Source organism: Mus caroli, unplaced genomic scaffold, assembly GCF_978045245.1.
Source record: "Mus caroli unplaced genomic scaffold, Mus_caroli_1 scaffold_12, whole genome shotgun sequence".
Taxonomy (NCBI): Eukaryota; Metazoa; Chordata; class Mammalia; order Rodentia; family Muridae; genus Mus; species Mus caroli.
The window spans coordinates 68,676,537-68,692,139 of NW_028227267.1; the positions used below are offsets into that span (position 1 = coordinate 68,676,537).

A 15,603-nucleotide genomic window follows, 5' to 3' on the forward strand; every position below is an offset into this window, starting at 1 on the left:
TATCAAGTGACTTCTTTTGTGATTGGGTTATCTCCTCCAGATACATCCATTTGGCTAAGAATTTCATAAATTCATTGTTTTAAATAGCTGAGTAGTACTCCATTGTGTAAATGTACCACATTTTCTGTATCCATTCCTCTGTTGAGGGACATCTGGGTTCTTTCCAGCTTCTGGCTATTATAAATAAGGCTGCTATGAACATAGTGGAGCATGTGTCCTTATTACCAGTTGGAACATCTTCTGTGTATATGCCCAGGAGAGGTATTGCAGGATCCTCCGGTAGTACTATGTCCAATTTTCTGAGGAACCGCCAGACTGATTTCCAGAGTGGTTGTATCAGCTTGCAATCCCACCAGGAATGGAGGAGTGTTCCTCTTTCTCCACATCCTAGCCAGCATCTGTGGGGAGCCGGTGTGGCGGTAGTCCCAAGATGGCACCTGGGACTGCAGCCAAGTCTTATGACTTGCACCTGACTTCCTCATACACCTGAAAATAGCCACGTCCATTGTGAGAGCTGCACAGGCGCACCATGACACAAGATCAGGCCATTTGACGAAGGCCAATGAGCTGAGATTATGCTGACTGGGCTGATGGGGCATGGTTGAGGGGTTATACAAGGGATTGCGATTGGGGGCTAAAGAGATTCTTGCTTGCATGTTGAAAGGTTCCTGAATAAACTGCTTTGGGAAGAATGCTGTTTCGTCGCTCTTTTCTGCTGGTCGAAGACAGAAGCAACCAGCATCTGCTGTCACCTGAGTTTTTGATCTTAACCATTCTGACTGGTGTGAGGTGGAATCTCAGGGTTGTTTTGATTTGCATTTCCCTGATGATTAAAGATATTGAACATTTTTTTCAAGTGCTTCTCAGCCCTTCGGTATTCCTCAGTTGAGAATTTTTTGTTTAGCCCTGTATCCCATTTTTTTTTTTTTAATTAGGTATTTGAATTTCTGGAGTTCAGCTTCTTGAGCTCTTTGTATATATTGGATATTAGTCCCCTATCAGATTTAGGATTGGTAAAAAAATTTTCCCAATCTGTTGGTGGCCTTTTTGTCTTTTTGACAGTATCTTTCTCATTTTGTATCTGACATATGTACTGAGAAAAATATTTAAAAGCCTAATAAGGTCCCATTAACAGTGATTTATGAAAATTAGCATAATATTTTTGAAATGAATAAGGATATACAGGATTTACTCTTCATATGAACCAGCAACACTCTTAGAAAAAAACAAAGGTATATTTGCATAACCTTGGGTTTGGTAATACTTTTTAGATAAGACATAAACAACATAAACAAAGCAAAACAAACAGGACATTATTAAAATTAGGACCTTTTTTCCTATCAAGGGATATCACAAGGAAAGTGAAAAGACTGAATGGGGTGGAGGAATACCTGCAAACCATGGATTTGATAACATAACAATAAAATGCCAATTCTACTAAAGAATGAATATTTCCATAGCCAATGAGCATCAACAAAGTAAGAAAAAGGAAATCAAAACAAAAAAGGAAATAAAATTCACAAGTAAAAAAATGATTACGAAAGAAAGTACATTTTAGCAAGGACATGGAAAAACTGGAACCGTCATACACTACTGGTAGGGACAGAAAATGGGGAAACCAATGAGCAGGCAGCATGGCAGGTGCTATTCACATGCTCCAGCCCTTCTACTCAGAAGTGTAAAATATGCTGGCATTGAGATCTGTGTATGTTTGCAATAGCATCACTAACAAAAGTCAGTCAACATATCACATGTCATCAACTAATGAATGGATGGTACAAAATGTGAGGTGCACATAGTCTAACCTTCAACCACAGAGCCGATGAAATGCTACCGCATGTCACAACATAGACAAGCCACAAGCTAAAAACCCAGGCAGAAAATATCCTGTCTTACATGAGTATTACAAATGCTTCACATACATTGCTATATGCATGTCAGTGAAAAGTCTGGAACAGGCAAAAGCACAGACAGAAAGCAGCTGAGAGGGAAGGGGCAAAAGCAATCAGGACAGACTACTTGACAGGCTGAAGGGTTGTCTCTAGGATGGCAGAAAGGGTAACTTAGAATTACAGACTCCCTCATCTAAGAATCTGAAACCTGAAATGCCCCCAAGTCTGGAACTTCGAGTACTCATAATACACAAACACAAAACGCCATAACTGAATGGTGATGCAAAATTATTAAACATTATATGAAAATTATCATCAGGGTATGTATATGAAAGAGTCTGTGTTACAATTCCTTATATCCAATTCCTAAGATATCTTGTGTATTAGTGTACATGTACATGTAAAATAATCCAGATTTGGAAACACTTCAGAGAAAGGAACTATACTTAGTACCCTTTTTTAAACTGTAGTTTGGTTACACATGTGCATTTACATTTTAGCTATTCAAGATAAAATAAGATTATCCATGGAGTAAATAAAGCCTATGTTGTAACAGAGTGCACCGGAGAGAATTGAAACCACAACAGCTAACTACTCTGACCTTTCAGGGACAATCTTTCTGGACCTCAGCTCCTTCTTCTGTATCCTGGGAATATTACAAGAGCTAATGTATTCATAAGAACAATGTACAGTGAAGTCTGATCTCCATAACAGTATGCTAACAATGAAACATTTCACTGGTCCCATTCTGAGGATCCACACATGTTACTGACTAGAAAACCAGCACTGGCAGACCCTCAGACCTAGTTTCAAATTCCCAAACTGAGAGAGCCTTGAAAGTGAGGCTTCCACCGTCCTGAGCTGGTCAGTGCATTTATGGCCTTCACTATCCTTCAGAACACTGTGAAGTGTAGCTGTGCACACTTTTACTTCTTACCTAGAGATTGGGCTACACAGTTTTGATTTAAATGAAGGCTGATAGATATGCTCTGGCAATAGAACAGGAAGGCAGTATCAGAAAAGGAGATTCTCATAGAAGATATAAAACGACCTACAAGTAGAAAGATACTGTTTAAAGCCATAGCAAAGAAAAAGATTATAAAGATTATTGAGTTATGTATGTGCGTGAATGCATCAGTCTTGTCTTTTCAGCAATTTAATAACTGAAGACAACTTTGGGCTTCTCAATTCTTCATAGAATCCAGGAACTTTTTGTAGTAGCATCATCGCCTTTAAAGTTTAACAAAAGCTAAAGGTTTAAAAATATCCTTAGAAAAGACCTGTTGTCTAACATGACCCTGCTAGACTGTCTGATGTAAATCACATCCTGATTTTCTGTTTACTTATCTGTTTGCTGGAGACCTATTGCATCATGAAGACAAAGTTCCTAAATAGTACTTGGGTAACAGAAACACACTGTGCTATCATTACCATGTGCAGTTTCCTTTCTATGACACGAAGCGAGCATCTGTTATGTCCACGTAAGGGTTAGCCATAACAAGGCAGGGATGTTTGAGATGTCTTACCTACATCTGCATATACTTGTGAAGACTGATACTGCGGCATATACTGTGTTGCCATGTCGCCAGCTCCAGTCACTGGTGAGTACATATGGCGTGGTGGAGGGGGCATCATGGTCGGGACAGGAATGAAACCAGGCAGAGGAGGATGTGGGGAGCGGTGGATAACTGTGTGGCCACCAGGATGAAATTCTGGTGATTGCGGAACCACAACGACTCTCCGAACACCATTGTCTTCAATAACCTATAAAATGAACATCAGGTTACAAGTCTCTCCTGAAGGAAATAAGCAATTCTCTTCAAATATAATCTAGTAAAAACATGTATGTACTATTAGGTCTTAAAAGACTGAGAGTAACCATGAAAAAAATTTACTCAATACATTAGGGACTAAATCAGCACTAAACAACAAAATAGTTCTTGCTATACAATACGAATGTTATCTAAAGTAGATCTTAAAATACTGATGGGAGTGACTACACTATGAGTTAACACTGAGCTAAGACATTGCGTATTTAGCTTATGTATTAGGTACATTTGGTGGTTTGGGCACAATGGGGTCAAGAATTTTGTTTTCTAGATCATAACAGGGTGGATCAAAAAAACAAGCTGTAAGAAGACTAAAGAGCACCAGATATCTTAGGTCCAGGTTAATAAAAGTATTTGTGGCATTGTAGCTTAAAATTATATTTCCCCTTCTCTGGAACTCAGCAGGGTGTGGTGCTGTATCCCACTACCCAGAGGCTGAGACTATAGGATCCCAGAGTCCCCTGACAGCCTGGTCTACACAGTGATATTCTGGTCTGAAGAAACCAACAAACCGAAAAATGTTCCCCATCCTATACTGCCACATTCTAAAGTATTACAACTTTGAGAATCAATTTTTTAAGAAATAAACCCCCTTTGGATCTCACAGGACCTTTAGGAATGTGAGGGTTTTAGTACAGACAGGAATGCCTAAAAGGTATGAGATTTTTAATCTCAAAACTAGGAATCCTTTCACACCAAATGGCTAATAATACACTTCTGAAAAAACAGAAAAATTATTATACAAAAGTGCTCATTTAAAAACAAATCCTTTTATATGTTAAGGATAGCAAGTCTTGTATTTATTTATTTATTTGGCAAGTATAACATTTCTGTGGACACAGATCAACCTGAGTTACTTTCTACTTAAGTGTGAGAGTATTCCTTGACAACACTTGACTGGAATACCAAAGGAATTCACTGCTTATATGTAATATAGCTAACATATATACTCCACAATGCATGTTATTTCTATGCAAATCTTCAGGCAAATGCACAGCATGTACAGCGCATGGAATCAGATGCATCTGGAACCTGACAGGGAGTCTGGAGTGGTGTATACCTTTTCAGCCTCAACCCTAAGAATGTCCATTAGTGAGATTTTAAAACAGACTGAGTGAACTAGACCTCAATATCTGCTGTGACAGCATTTCCTCTGTTATCCCTCTCATTCCTAATTCCTAGAAGACAACTCACCCTGAAAGGATTTCTAGTTCTCAGTATTGCTCCAATTACCTTTCCTGGCTTTGTGTCTTTGTGTGGTATGCATGTGTACATGTTCTCATGTATGTAAGGGTGAAGGTATATGTGCACATGTGTCTCTGTGGAGGCCTAAGGTTAATGTCAGGAATCTTAATTATCCTCCCACCTTATTATTTTGAGGCAGGGTCTCTTAATCAAATGCAAAGCTGCTGACCAACCAGTCCTAGTAGCCAGGCTCCCCTGCTTCTGCATTCCCAGGCAATCATGTGGTTCAGTCCTGCTTCTGCGGCAAGTGCCGATGAGGCATCTCCACAGCAGTCAGCCTTTCTAATCTATTATTATTATTATTATTATTATTCTTTTCTTCTTCTTCTTCTTCCTTCTTCCTTCTTCTTCCTCCTCCTCCTCCTCCTCCTCCTCCTCTTCTTCTTCTTCTTCTTCTTCTTCACCAAATCCTACACTCTAGCTGCAGTGAGGATGGTCTTGTCAAGAAGTTGTCATTCTGTACCTTGTTCTTCTGTTGAGATTATTTTCCTTTTCATTTTGTTTCCTCTTAATCTATAAACAGGTGAATCCTATCTATCCCTCCAAATCCAGATACAACATTATCTCTTCCATTTAAAAATTATTTCTGAGCAAAACAAAGAAATGGACAATTTAGGAGAATTTTGTACAACATAGTGATATAGCCTAGAGTTTTCTGATCCAGAGTTCACTGTGCCCTCTAGAGAATATCTGGTTGTGTTTGGGGAGATTTTGGGGTCTTAGGTCAGGAATGCTGCTATCTGTCTTATAACACAGGGGATGAACCCGGTGTAAAAATTACCCAGAGAAAATGTCTACAGAAGTAGGTCTAGAAACTGTGACACAACTTTCTACTTGATAGGATTATTTTGGCTGCTGACTTGAGAATAGAGACATGAAGGACAAAGGTGAGGATACTTCTGAAAGCCAGCACTGTCACCTAGGCAAAAGCTGATGGTGGGCTACTGTGGGCTACAGGAGGTGGGTTAGGGTGCAGGCAGAAGGGGTTTAGAAGTAGCCCACATATGCATGTATTTAAAGGCAAGAAATTAGCTGACGATTCCATGTGGGAAGAGAAGAGAAGACTGTGCCCACTAACTGTGATGAGCAAGGCTGGGGCAGAACAAGTTAAGTTTATGGGGTTTAGCATTTAGGGTTTTCAAAAGGATTCAAGGATAAGAATTTTATAAATTTATAAGCCATCTAAGTGGAAATGTTTAGTAGACCAGTAAGAACCAGTTTGCACTTCCAAAAAGATCAAAGGACAGCCTGTACAACAGGAAGAAACCATAATTCCTTTGTGGAGTTCAGAAGTTTGTTAAGAGGTGTTAAGGGGGAAGGTTCAACCTGTAAAAAGCTAATGAGTCAGGTAGATGGTCAATATGAATTGGCCACTGATTTAGCTAATGGGTTATAAGACTGTGACCCCATGAAAACAGTTTTGGGAAATTCAGAGGGAAAACTGGCTAAGGTGCATTTAAAAGAAGAAATGAAGAGAATTAGAGTTCACAGCACAATTTTGGAAGTCTTGCAAAGGGGAATACAGAGACAGGGTCCTGGTTGTTGAGAACAGTGGACCAGAGACATCTTACATGTTTTTCACTGCTCACTGCAAATTATTTAATTCTTACAACAACACTGTAAGTTAGATACTATTATCTCTATTTTTGGATGGAGAAAAGTTAGATACTATTATCTCTATTTTTGGACGGAGAAACCCAGGCATAGGGATGTTAAGTAAATTGCCCAAGGCCAAAAGGGCAGCAGTGTGCAGGAACTCACGTTAGAACTCAGGCAGTTTGACTCCTAATTCCATATTCTTACTAAAGCAGAGCACAAGCTGAGGAGAGAGAAGTTATTATTTAATTGGGAGCTTTACTTTTGATCAATGTGAAGAGTTCTGTAGAGGATAGAGTATGAATGTATTTGTTGTCACTGGGTCCTACACCAAAAATTGTTAATTTGGTAAAAGATGTGCTGTGCTGTGTGTGTGTGTGTGTGTTTACCACAATTACAAAAGCTAAACTGTAACAGCAGAAATGTCATTGGGAAACAGCAGCCAAACCAAACCAAGAAAACAACACAAAAGCAACAAAGATCTGGACCAGAACAAAAGAACACAGACCACTTCAGCACTTCAATGAATGATTAGGAGGTCCAGAGACCTCAAAACTGCCTCAGGTCTCCAGAGCTGCTAAGAAAGCCAGCATGAAGACACCAAATTTCACATCAGCTGGTCCTCTGGCCATGAGGAGTAAAGTAAAAGTAGTAAGGAAAGTTAGATTGTTAGTAAAAATTAAAACACAAGATAAGCAATTCCTTAGCTACAGGTACCATCTAGGAGGTCTTATTTCTTCCATTGAAGGCAGAAAGGTTGTGCTTAGTATCTGGCATTTTATATGGTAATATGTGCTTTCCTGGCCTTAGTGACCAGTCTAAGGTCAATCTGTTTTGTTTTTCTTATTATTGGGAATAGTACTGGATTTTTTTTAAAAAGAGAAATGACATGTATGATTAGAAATATGAACACTCAGTTCAATTAGAAACTCATCACCACACTGACTCTTAGATGAGTTCCTCCTGTCTTTGCTTCCTTCCCAGGCTTGACAAGTTCCCCACCTTCAAGTTTTAAATGATAAATACTAGTACCTGAGCACTCTGCCAGGAAATCCCTATTTCCTGACACTCAAGTGTTTGTACATGCATGTACACGCTTGCGAGTGCACGCGCACACACACCAACAAGTTCACACACAGCCTCCGCCCTCTTGTCCTCATCTGAACTCCTATAAGTTTTCTTCTAGTCTTTTCAGGTCCATGCTCTTCCCATCTGGCTGCTTTCCAAAGACAGCATCAGGATCTGCTAGGAGGCAGAAGCTCTGAAGAATGTACTGATTCACCACTGGCTGCTGACATAATTTAAACTTAAAAAACCAAGCACAGCTTAAAAGAGTAACTTGAGACTTATAATTAAGCTAACATGGATCTCCCCACTACTTTACAAAATCTACAATCCTACAGGACCCCTCTCATCTGAACTACCACCTCCATGGCACCAAAAGAAATAAGATTATTCATGGCTGGGGGGGGGGGGGAGTGTCCACTTTATAGCCCAGGCTAGCCTTGAACCCGTTCATCCTGTTTCTACATCTTAAGCCCTGAATTAGTTATGAACCACCATGTCTGGCTCAAGAGGACCATATGCATGTGGAGGTCAGTGGCTGACATGAGAGGTCTTCCGTAATAGATACTTGCCCACTATTTCCTAAGGTAGAGTCTTTCACTGAAGCCAGTGTTCGCCAATTCTCTGGCTGTAGCTACTGAGCCTCTGCTGGGAATCTCCTGTGTCTGTCTTCAAATGCTGGAATCACACCTCACCCCTCTTGACTAATGTTTTGTTTTGTTTTGTTTTGAGGCAATTCTATTCATTCATTCATTCATTCATTCATTTATTTATTCTTACTATAAAATTTTGATTTTATTTTTTCCAGAGCAAGAAAGGTATCAAAGCATATTATATCATTAAACCTTAATGACTCTTTTTTTGCCATTTCTTTTTTTTCAATTAGGTATTTTCTTCATTTACATTTCAAATGCTATCCCAAAAGTCCCCCAATACCCTCCGCCCCCAAACCAATCCCACTTAATTCTTATGAAGGTGCTAGGGGATTTAACTCCGGTCCCCAGGCTTGTCAGCAAGCACCTTGACTACTATGCTATCTGGTAGTCCAAGGAGAATTTTTGATGATGCCATCCAAGAGTTAAAGTCAGGTATTTTATAAACTTTTCAGTAAGATATTAAGTTACTCCATGTTGCAATGCAAGGCTCATAAGAAATAACTTCACATTTGTCAGGGAGCTGCAGTTTCTTCTGTTCTTGTCACCATTTGCTTTTTTTAAACTTTACATTTCCTTTACTTTGTTCCCCTTTTGCTCTCTTAACTTCTCTGGCAAATATTTCTGCCTCTATGTTGTGTGTCAGTCTCCTGCTCCTTCCCTTTCTTCTTAAGGAGCATTAACAGCATATTACTATAGCCAACAAAAAGGACAGGCTCCAGAGCTTATCAATAAGGAAGGAGTATATATGGTCTCAGCTTACAGACCACAAAGCATCTTTTCTAAACAGCCTGTCTGGTTTGAAGCTTTCTTCCTGTTTTGAAGGGTAAACATACTAGAAATCTAACAGCTGAGGTTGCTCACTGTAGTGTAAAATGATAAAAGGACCTAGGCAGTGGTTATTACTATGTATCCCACTTCATTCCTGCCAAACCAAACAATCGACATTTTCTTATAGCCATACATATGCCTCCATCTTTCCCTCTACTTATGGCTTCTTGATGTGCTAGCATTATGCTCATGTGTCAGGTTTTGGACAATGTGTCAAGTGCTTAGCTGTGAGTACAATGTGGATCTTATTAAGGTTTTCTAGTATTAGAAATTATGTGCCATTGAACTGGAGTATGTTAACTAGGGGTAATGAGAACCTGCGCATATTGGCTTACTGTATACTTACAATATTTCAAAAGACTATTTTTGTCTTTAGATTATCTCATATATATACTTCAAACTAATAAATTTCCTAGAGACAATCTTGATTTTTAAATTAAGATAACAATAATAAACTCACCAACTTCCCACAATCCTTCCACAAAGATTATTATTAAAATTTACCAATTTATTTGACAAATACTTGTCAGATACCTACTATATCTAAGTACAAGAATTAATTAAAAGGCAGCTTCTATCTCCAAGGAACCTAAGATCTCATGGAAATAACAGAAATCTTAGTTTCTCCCCATCTAGGGAGTTAGGACCTCAATCTAGAGATAATGGACTGACTTCTAAGTATTCATTAGGCTAGCTGTTTGGTGTTGAGGATATAGTGACTGGTGTCCCTAAATGAGCTGGATAACTTTGGCCTCACTCTCTATTTGTATTCAGTTCTACTAGCTTCCACACTGCGCTCAGGCATGGGATAGACTTCAGTTAGGTCATCCACAATGGCAGTTTCTGTTTCTAGAACCAGTTTTCACCCAATAAAGGCAAGGCAAATGTCTACCTTTCTTTAGACTCCTTAACACCTTCCCTATGGCTTGCTCTGCTATGCTGTTATGGAACACAACCCAGCTCAGCTCTATTTTCACTTCTGCCTTTGCTCTCCTTGTACCAGACTCATTTGACCAATGACTGTGCTTTTTGTTTGTTTCTTCCTACGAAAGAAAGAAAGAAAAGGAAAGGAAAGGAAAGGAAAGGAAAGGAAAGGAAAGGAAAGGAAAGGAAAGGAAAGAAAAGAAAAGAAAAGAAAAGAAAAGAAAAGAAAAGAAAAGAAAAGAAGAAAAGAGAAAAAAACCCTTTGTAACCTTGAGGGAGAAGGGAGGTAGAGTCTTGCCTCTTTCATTTTCAAGGATGGCTGATGCAGACTACTACATATCTGTAGAATACTGTTGTGTATAAGAACTGGTAAACATTATCTTCTTAAGAAAGAAAATTAGTCAACAAACTGATAAACACAGGTATGCCAATAAAAGTGACTAAGTTTGCTTCTACACTCATGATTGAGTGAAATGAGAAGGTTGAGGGTTGTCATAAAAACAGAAAGTATTGTAAGAGAACAGAATAGGCTTGGCACATGGATTCACTCCTCTAATTCCAGCACTAGGGAGCAGAGTCAAGGGGATCATGAGTTCAAGGCCAGTCTAGCTACATAGTGAGAACCTATTAAACAGTAAGCCAAACATGAGCCCCAAATAAACAACCACTACCACTACCAACAAGATTCAAACCCCCACCACCTCTGCAAGAATATCCTGTAATTGGAATAACTGCCCCACTCATCTTTATGTAAACAGCATGTGAGACAGTTTTGGCAATGATAAGACTCAGTAAATGTTTGAACTGAATTATACTTGAGGATCATCTCTGAATACGTGAACAAAGTTTTGAGGAAGAGCAAGCAACATAGCAGAAGCAATAACAGACAATATGCCAACAAAACCTGGAGAAAATCACATCAACATTTTCTAATTTTTAAAGATCAGGAAAAAATAGGTGTTTAGGTCTGAAATGCATCAGTGAGCAAGTTAGTTAAGCCCATATGTAGAATGGAAACTATAGTAAGTGAAGGACTCAGTGAGTTTAAGTAGTGACAGTGACCAGAGGCTAATCTACAACGATTACAGGGTACTTTCTAAATATACAATCTCGTGTCTTCATCGAATTACAAGTCAAGCACACAGAGTCAAGGAAGCTGATATGCCCTAAACCCAACAGCCAGCAAAGGCTTGAGATAAAGGATTCAGCTTGTCTGATATTCCAGGCAACGTCTATCCTACCATACTAATTTCTGCTGTCACACAGAGGTATGTTTCATAATATAAACAAGAATCTACCACAATAGTCTACTGATATTCTGCTATAGTCAGGGAGGAAGTAACACGTGGTCTAAAGAGCACTTAAATGCAAATTTGCTTTTTAGAAGAGACTATGAGTATTCCCTAATAGGGACTTGATTCAACAAGCACTGAGCACAAAGAGTCTCAGTAGTGGAAAACACTGAGCACCTCAGTTCTACAATTTAATTTCATGTGTCTGTGTATCTGACCTAGCTATACGTAATTCTTTAAACTAGCAATTATGGTACAGATGGCACTGATCTCAGTCTCAGGGCTGCAGGGAATGGCTATAGTGTAGACAGCAATGATATCCCTCAGTCCTCAGTGCTGCAGGAGGGGCTTCAGTTTTTCTTTTTTTCTTTTTTTGAGACAGGGTTTTCCCTATCTTGGAACTCACTTTGTAGACCAGGCTAGCCTAAAACTCAGAAATCCACCTGCCTTTGCCTCTCAAGTGCTGGGATTAAAGGCATGCAGTACTACCACCTGGCTCCTGCAGTCTTAAGTGCTCTTGTATAAGAGGCAGGTACAGCATCAAACACATGCAATCCAGCCTCTCAGGAGGCAGGAAGACTAAGTCTGAGGTCAGCCTGGGTTAGAAGGAGACATGGAAACAAATTCTATTCACCACAATGTGTCCAATTGATTACTGGAAGTACCTGAAAACAGTTCTATGAAACAAGGCTGGAAGCACTAGCCTGGCTTAAAGTCAATCATCTAAAGAGCTCCATGGAAGCAATTTAACTTAGTTACACAATTTGCATATTCAAGGAGACAAAACACTAAAATTTCTTTTGGAATTTAGTGCTTAAAGGTAACTCTGAGTGGTGAATACTACCAATATTTTCTTCCCTCCTTTACAAATATAGTAAAATATTTAAAATGGATTTACTGAAGATACTCCTCTGGATAATATCCAGACCTTTCACAGCATATTTTCACCAGAATCAATGTCAAGGAGAGTACCTACCTAACTACCTACCTATTAACTATCTACACACACACACACACACACACACACACACACACACACAGAAATAAAACACAAAACGCATACCTGTGGGGCATATCCAGGAGGCACATAAATAGGAGGCACGGAACCATTTGGGGACATCATTGGAACCTGAGCAGGACCTGAATGGGTTACAGAAATGATGCAATAATCATCAGTGCTTAGGAAGGCGCAGAACAATATGATTACTTCACCTAAGCTGAACATTAAGCTAACAGTGGCTGTAATCTTATACGGTGGAAAGAAATGAACATTTCTGAGTTTTTATATACCATTTACTTTATGTTTTATGTAACACTTATTCATATAAGTTATATAGAATAACACATATGAGTTTTTATGTAACATTTACTTTCTGAAGTATATGTATTATCTTTAAGTACATCTACAGTTCTCAAACTTGCTCAGGTCTTATGGGTATCACCTAAAACCTAAAATTTACAGGCTTTCCAACATACTTCGTCAGTTTGTAATCTCAAATCATTATTTACTGTACAAATACCCCACGTGACTCTAATGATTGTGCAACTAGGAAAATCAAACTGAACTTTGAATTTAAAAATAACAATCAATTAGAAATAGAAAGTGAACCCCCACCACCACCACACACACACACAAACTCAAAGGCAAAAGGGGGAGTAGTGAGAGGAGGAATAGTAAGGTCTCTGAGGGGTTCTTAAGGGTAAAGACTTGTGCAGTGTAGAGGGGTCTAAGTACAGGTGGAGGAATGTACATGTGCATTCCTCTGAGAAAAGTTTGCTTTCCCTGAATATATTCTAAACAATGTGAACTTCATTTGCACTCTGTCTTTCACTTTTATGGTATCATCTTTCCAGATAACCTTTATAAATGCGATCTTATTCTCTCTTCACCTTTCTAAGAATAAAATAAGTAGTCTTGAAGTTTTATTCTTTCTAGAACAAAACCTCACTTGTTTTAAATAACATTTTAGAAAAATATCTCATTTGGATCTTTTCTCCCAGTAACTTTAGACTGCAGTATTTCATTTGCTCCAGTTTATAATCATTTGAAAGATCAACAGATCTGGTAAAAAAAAAAAAAAATGTTGGGGAGGGTGACCTCTTTTACATGCAGAGAATCTGCTGGTGAGGTGAATGGTATCACTGGTCGGGGCCACTGTGACTGAAAAGCAAGCAGGTCCCAGAAAATCCAGATTCCAGCTTTTCTAGGAAGGAGGAGGGGAGATCAGAGCTACCTGGGGCGATGGGGGCCCTTGAAGAAAGAGAAAAAAAAACATTAAGATACTGGGCTTCGAGAATAAAAGTACTAAGTCATGGCAAATAAGCGGAACTGAAAAGAAAGGGGAGGGAGAAGAGGAAGAGAAGAAAGACAAGAGAGAAGCAGGAAGGGAGGAAACATTAAATAGCGAAAAGGAGGGAATGTAGAAGGGAAGAAGGTAGAGATGCAAGGACGGAGAGCAAGAGCAGGCCGAGGTGGTTACTAGAAAGTAAGCAGAGCGAGTGCAGACTTCTGCAGTACACTGTGCCACCTACACGGTGTCAGCCACACACTTGTCCAAAAGAAACCTGGAAAATGCACGGAGCTGCAGTGCCCAGGCCTGGCCAGCAAGAGCTCTACAGCTAGCTAAGTAACAGCACGTCCTCCAAGTAAATGAAGGTCTTCTGACTATTACCTTAACACTAGGTTTTATGGGAGTGGTTTGCCTTCATGTGTGCTTAGCCATGTGTCTGGTGCCTGTGAAGGTCAGAAGAGAGTGTTGGATCTCCTGGGTCTGGAGTTATGGATGCTTGTGAGCCACCATGTGGATGCTAGAAACTGAACCCAGGTCATCTATAAGAGCAACAAGTGCTTTTAAATCCTGGGTCACCCCTCCAGCCCCTCTAAGTATTATCTTAATCATAATTCATGAACACTAATACTACAAGCCACGTTTTAAATGTATTTTTCTCTTCATAATCATTTAATCAAGCAACTAAATTTAACATTACCCACTTTCCGGAGAGAAATGAGGCAGAGGGAACTTAAGTTTGCTCAAGTGGTCCAGTTGGAATTTAAAAGCTAAGTTTCATTTCTTAGGATATACATCGCATGAACATTGAAATGCTTCTCACTGTCAGTAAGTGCCATGAGCCATTAGATCTTGTCTTTAAGGAAATTAAGTCTACCTTTGTTTTTATTTCCTTGAAAAACATAACAGAAAGCAGGACCACAATTCTAAATTTAAGTAAACATTACCTATTAATTTGCTAAATAGCATTTGTGAGCGCCTCTTTAAAATCTCTATTTAAAAAGGCTTCATTCAAAACACATTTCTGCTCTCTGGAGAAAGGGGGACAGTTGTACACTAATGGTCACTTTATTCATTAACTAATTCACATAAACCAGTAAACTAGCCTTCTAAATTATAAGACCCGCCCTAGATATTATTTATAAAATGTGAAAATTGGCTGAGAACCAGAGATTTTATTGAAAATTGTATTTGTTTACTTAATCAAGGAATTTAATACTTACTGAGCTCTATGCACTAAGCTTAGACTGCAGGCTCTTTGCACCCACTGCCAAGCTGAACCTTGTGTCAAGTCATTAATTGTCAGACAGAGATTGATGAAGATGATGTGGAAATGAAAGAAAGCAGACAGGCATCTTCAAAGCAGAACTGTTCTTTAATCAAAACAACTAAACCCGGTGTTCTGTTTCTCTGTGGCTAGAGCAGTAACTTTCAGGCGATGCACCCACACTCCCATCTCAGCCTCCACAATGCTAGGATCACAGACATGTGCCACTGGACTCAGCTCACAGTTTACTCTGATAGCTGCTGGAACAATTTATCATTTAGTTTCACAAAGGACTCCTTTATGACGTGATCACTTTGACTACTTAAGTAAATTTTCTAGTTCGGAGGCAGAAATGCCACATAGTTAGATTTTAAAAAGACAATTTATCAGTGCTATGTACATTTATCTAAAATAATGGTGGGATATATTCAACACTGAACACAACCTGCCACACCCCCAATACATAGACAGTAAACACAAGTACTGATATTCAGATCTACAATGCTGGCAGCACCATGCTGCTTGTCCTGCATGCATCAAACTCTAAACCCTGGATACTCACTGACACAATGCATGACTACCTCTCAGGTCCAACAATACTTTCTAACTCAGAAAGCTCTAGAAAATTAACTACAAACTGTCTTAAATCTGTATGCAGAAAAGCAGACTGTGTCCAGGGAAGAAGCAAGCCTGTCACAGGAGTACATAACATGTCCACCTG

At 39.2% G+C, this 15,603-nt stretch overlaps 1 protein-coding gene across 8 annotated transcripts in view; it reads right to left on the bottom strand.

Moving 5' to 3' along the window:
* The window catches only part of Fndc3a (fibronectin type III domain containing 3A), a 152,984-nt gene that overhangs the window by 38,293 nt on the left and 99,088 nt on the right, over positions 1-15,603 (bottom strand). For all 8 annotated transcript variants that reach the window (XM_021181265.3, XM_021181263.3, XM_029469236.2 and 5 more), the window contains 2 exons: positions 12,391-12,467; positions 3,419-3,656 (listed from right to left, as the gene is read on the bottom strand). In XM_021181265.3, the coding sequence (XP_021036924.1) occupies positions 3,419-3,656; positions 12,391-12,467 (315 nt within the window). The remainder of the gene's footprint in view (positions 1-3,418; positions 3,657-12,390; positions 12,468-15,603) is intronic.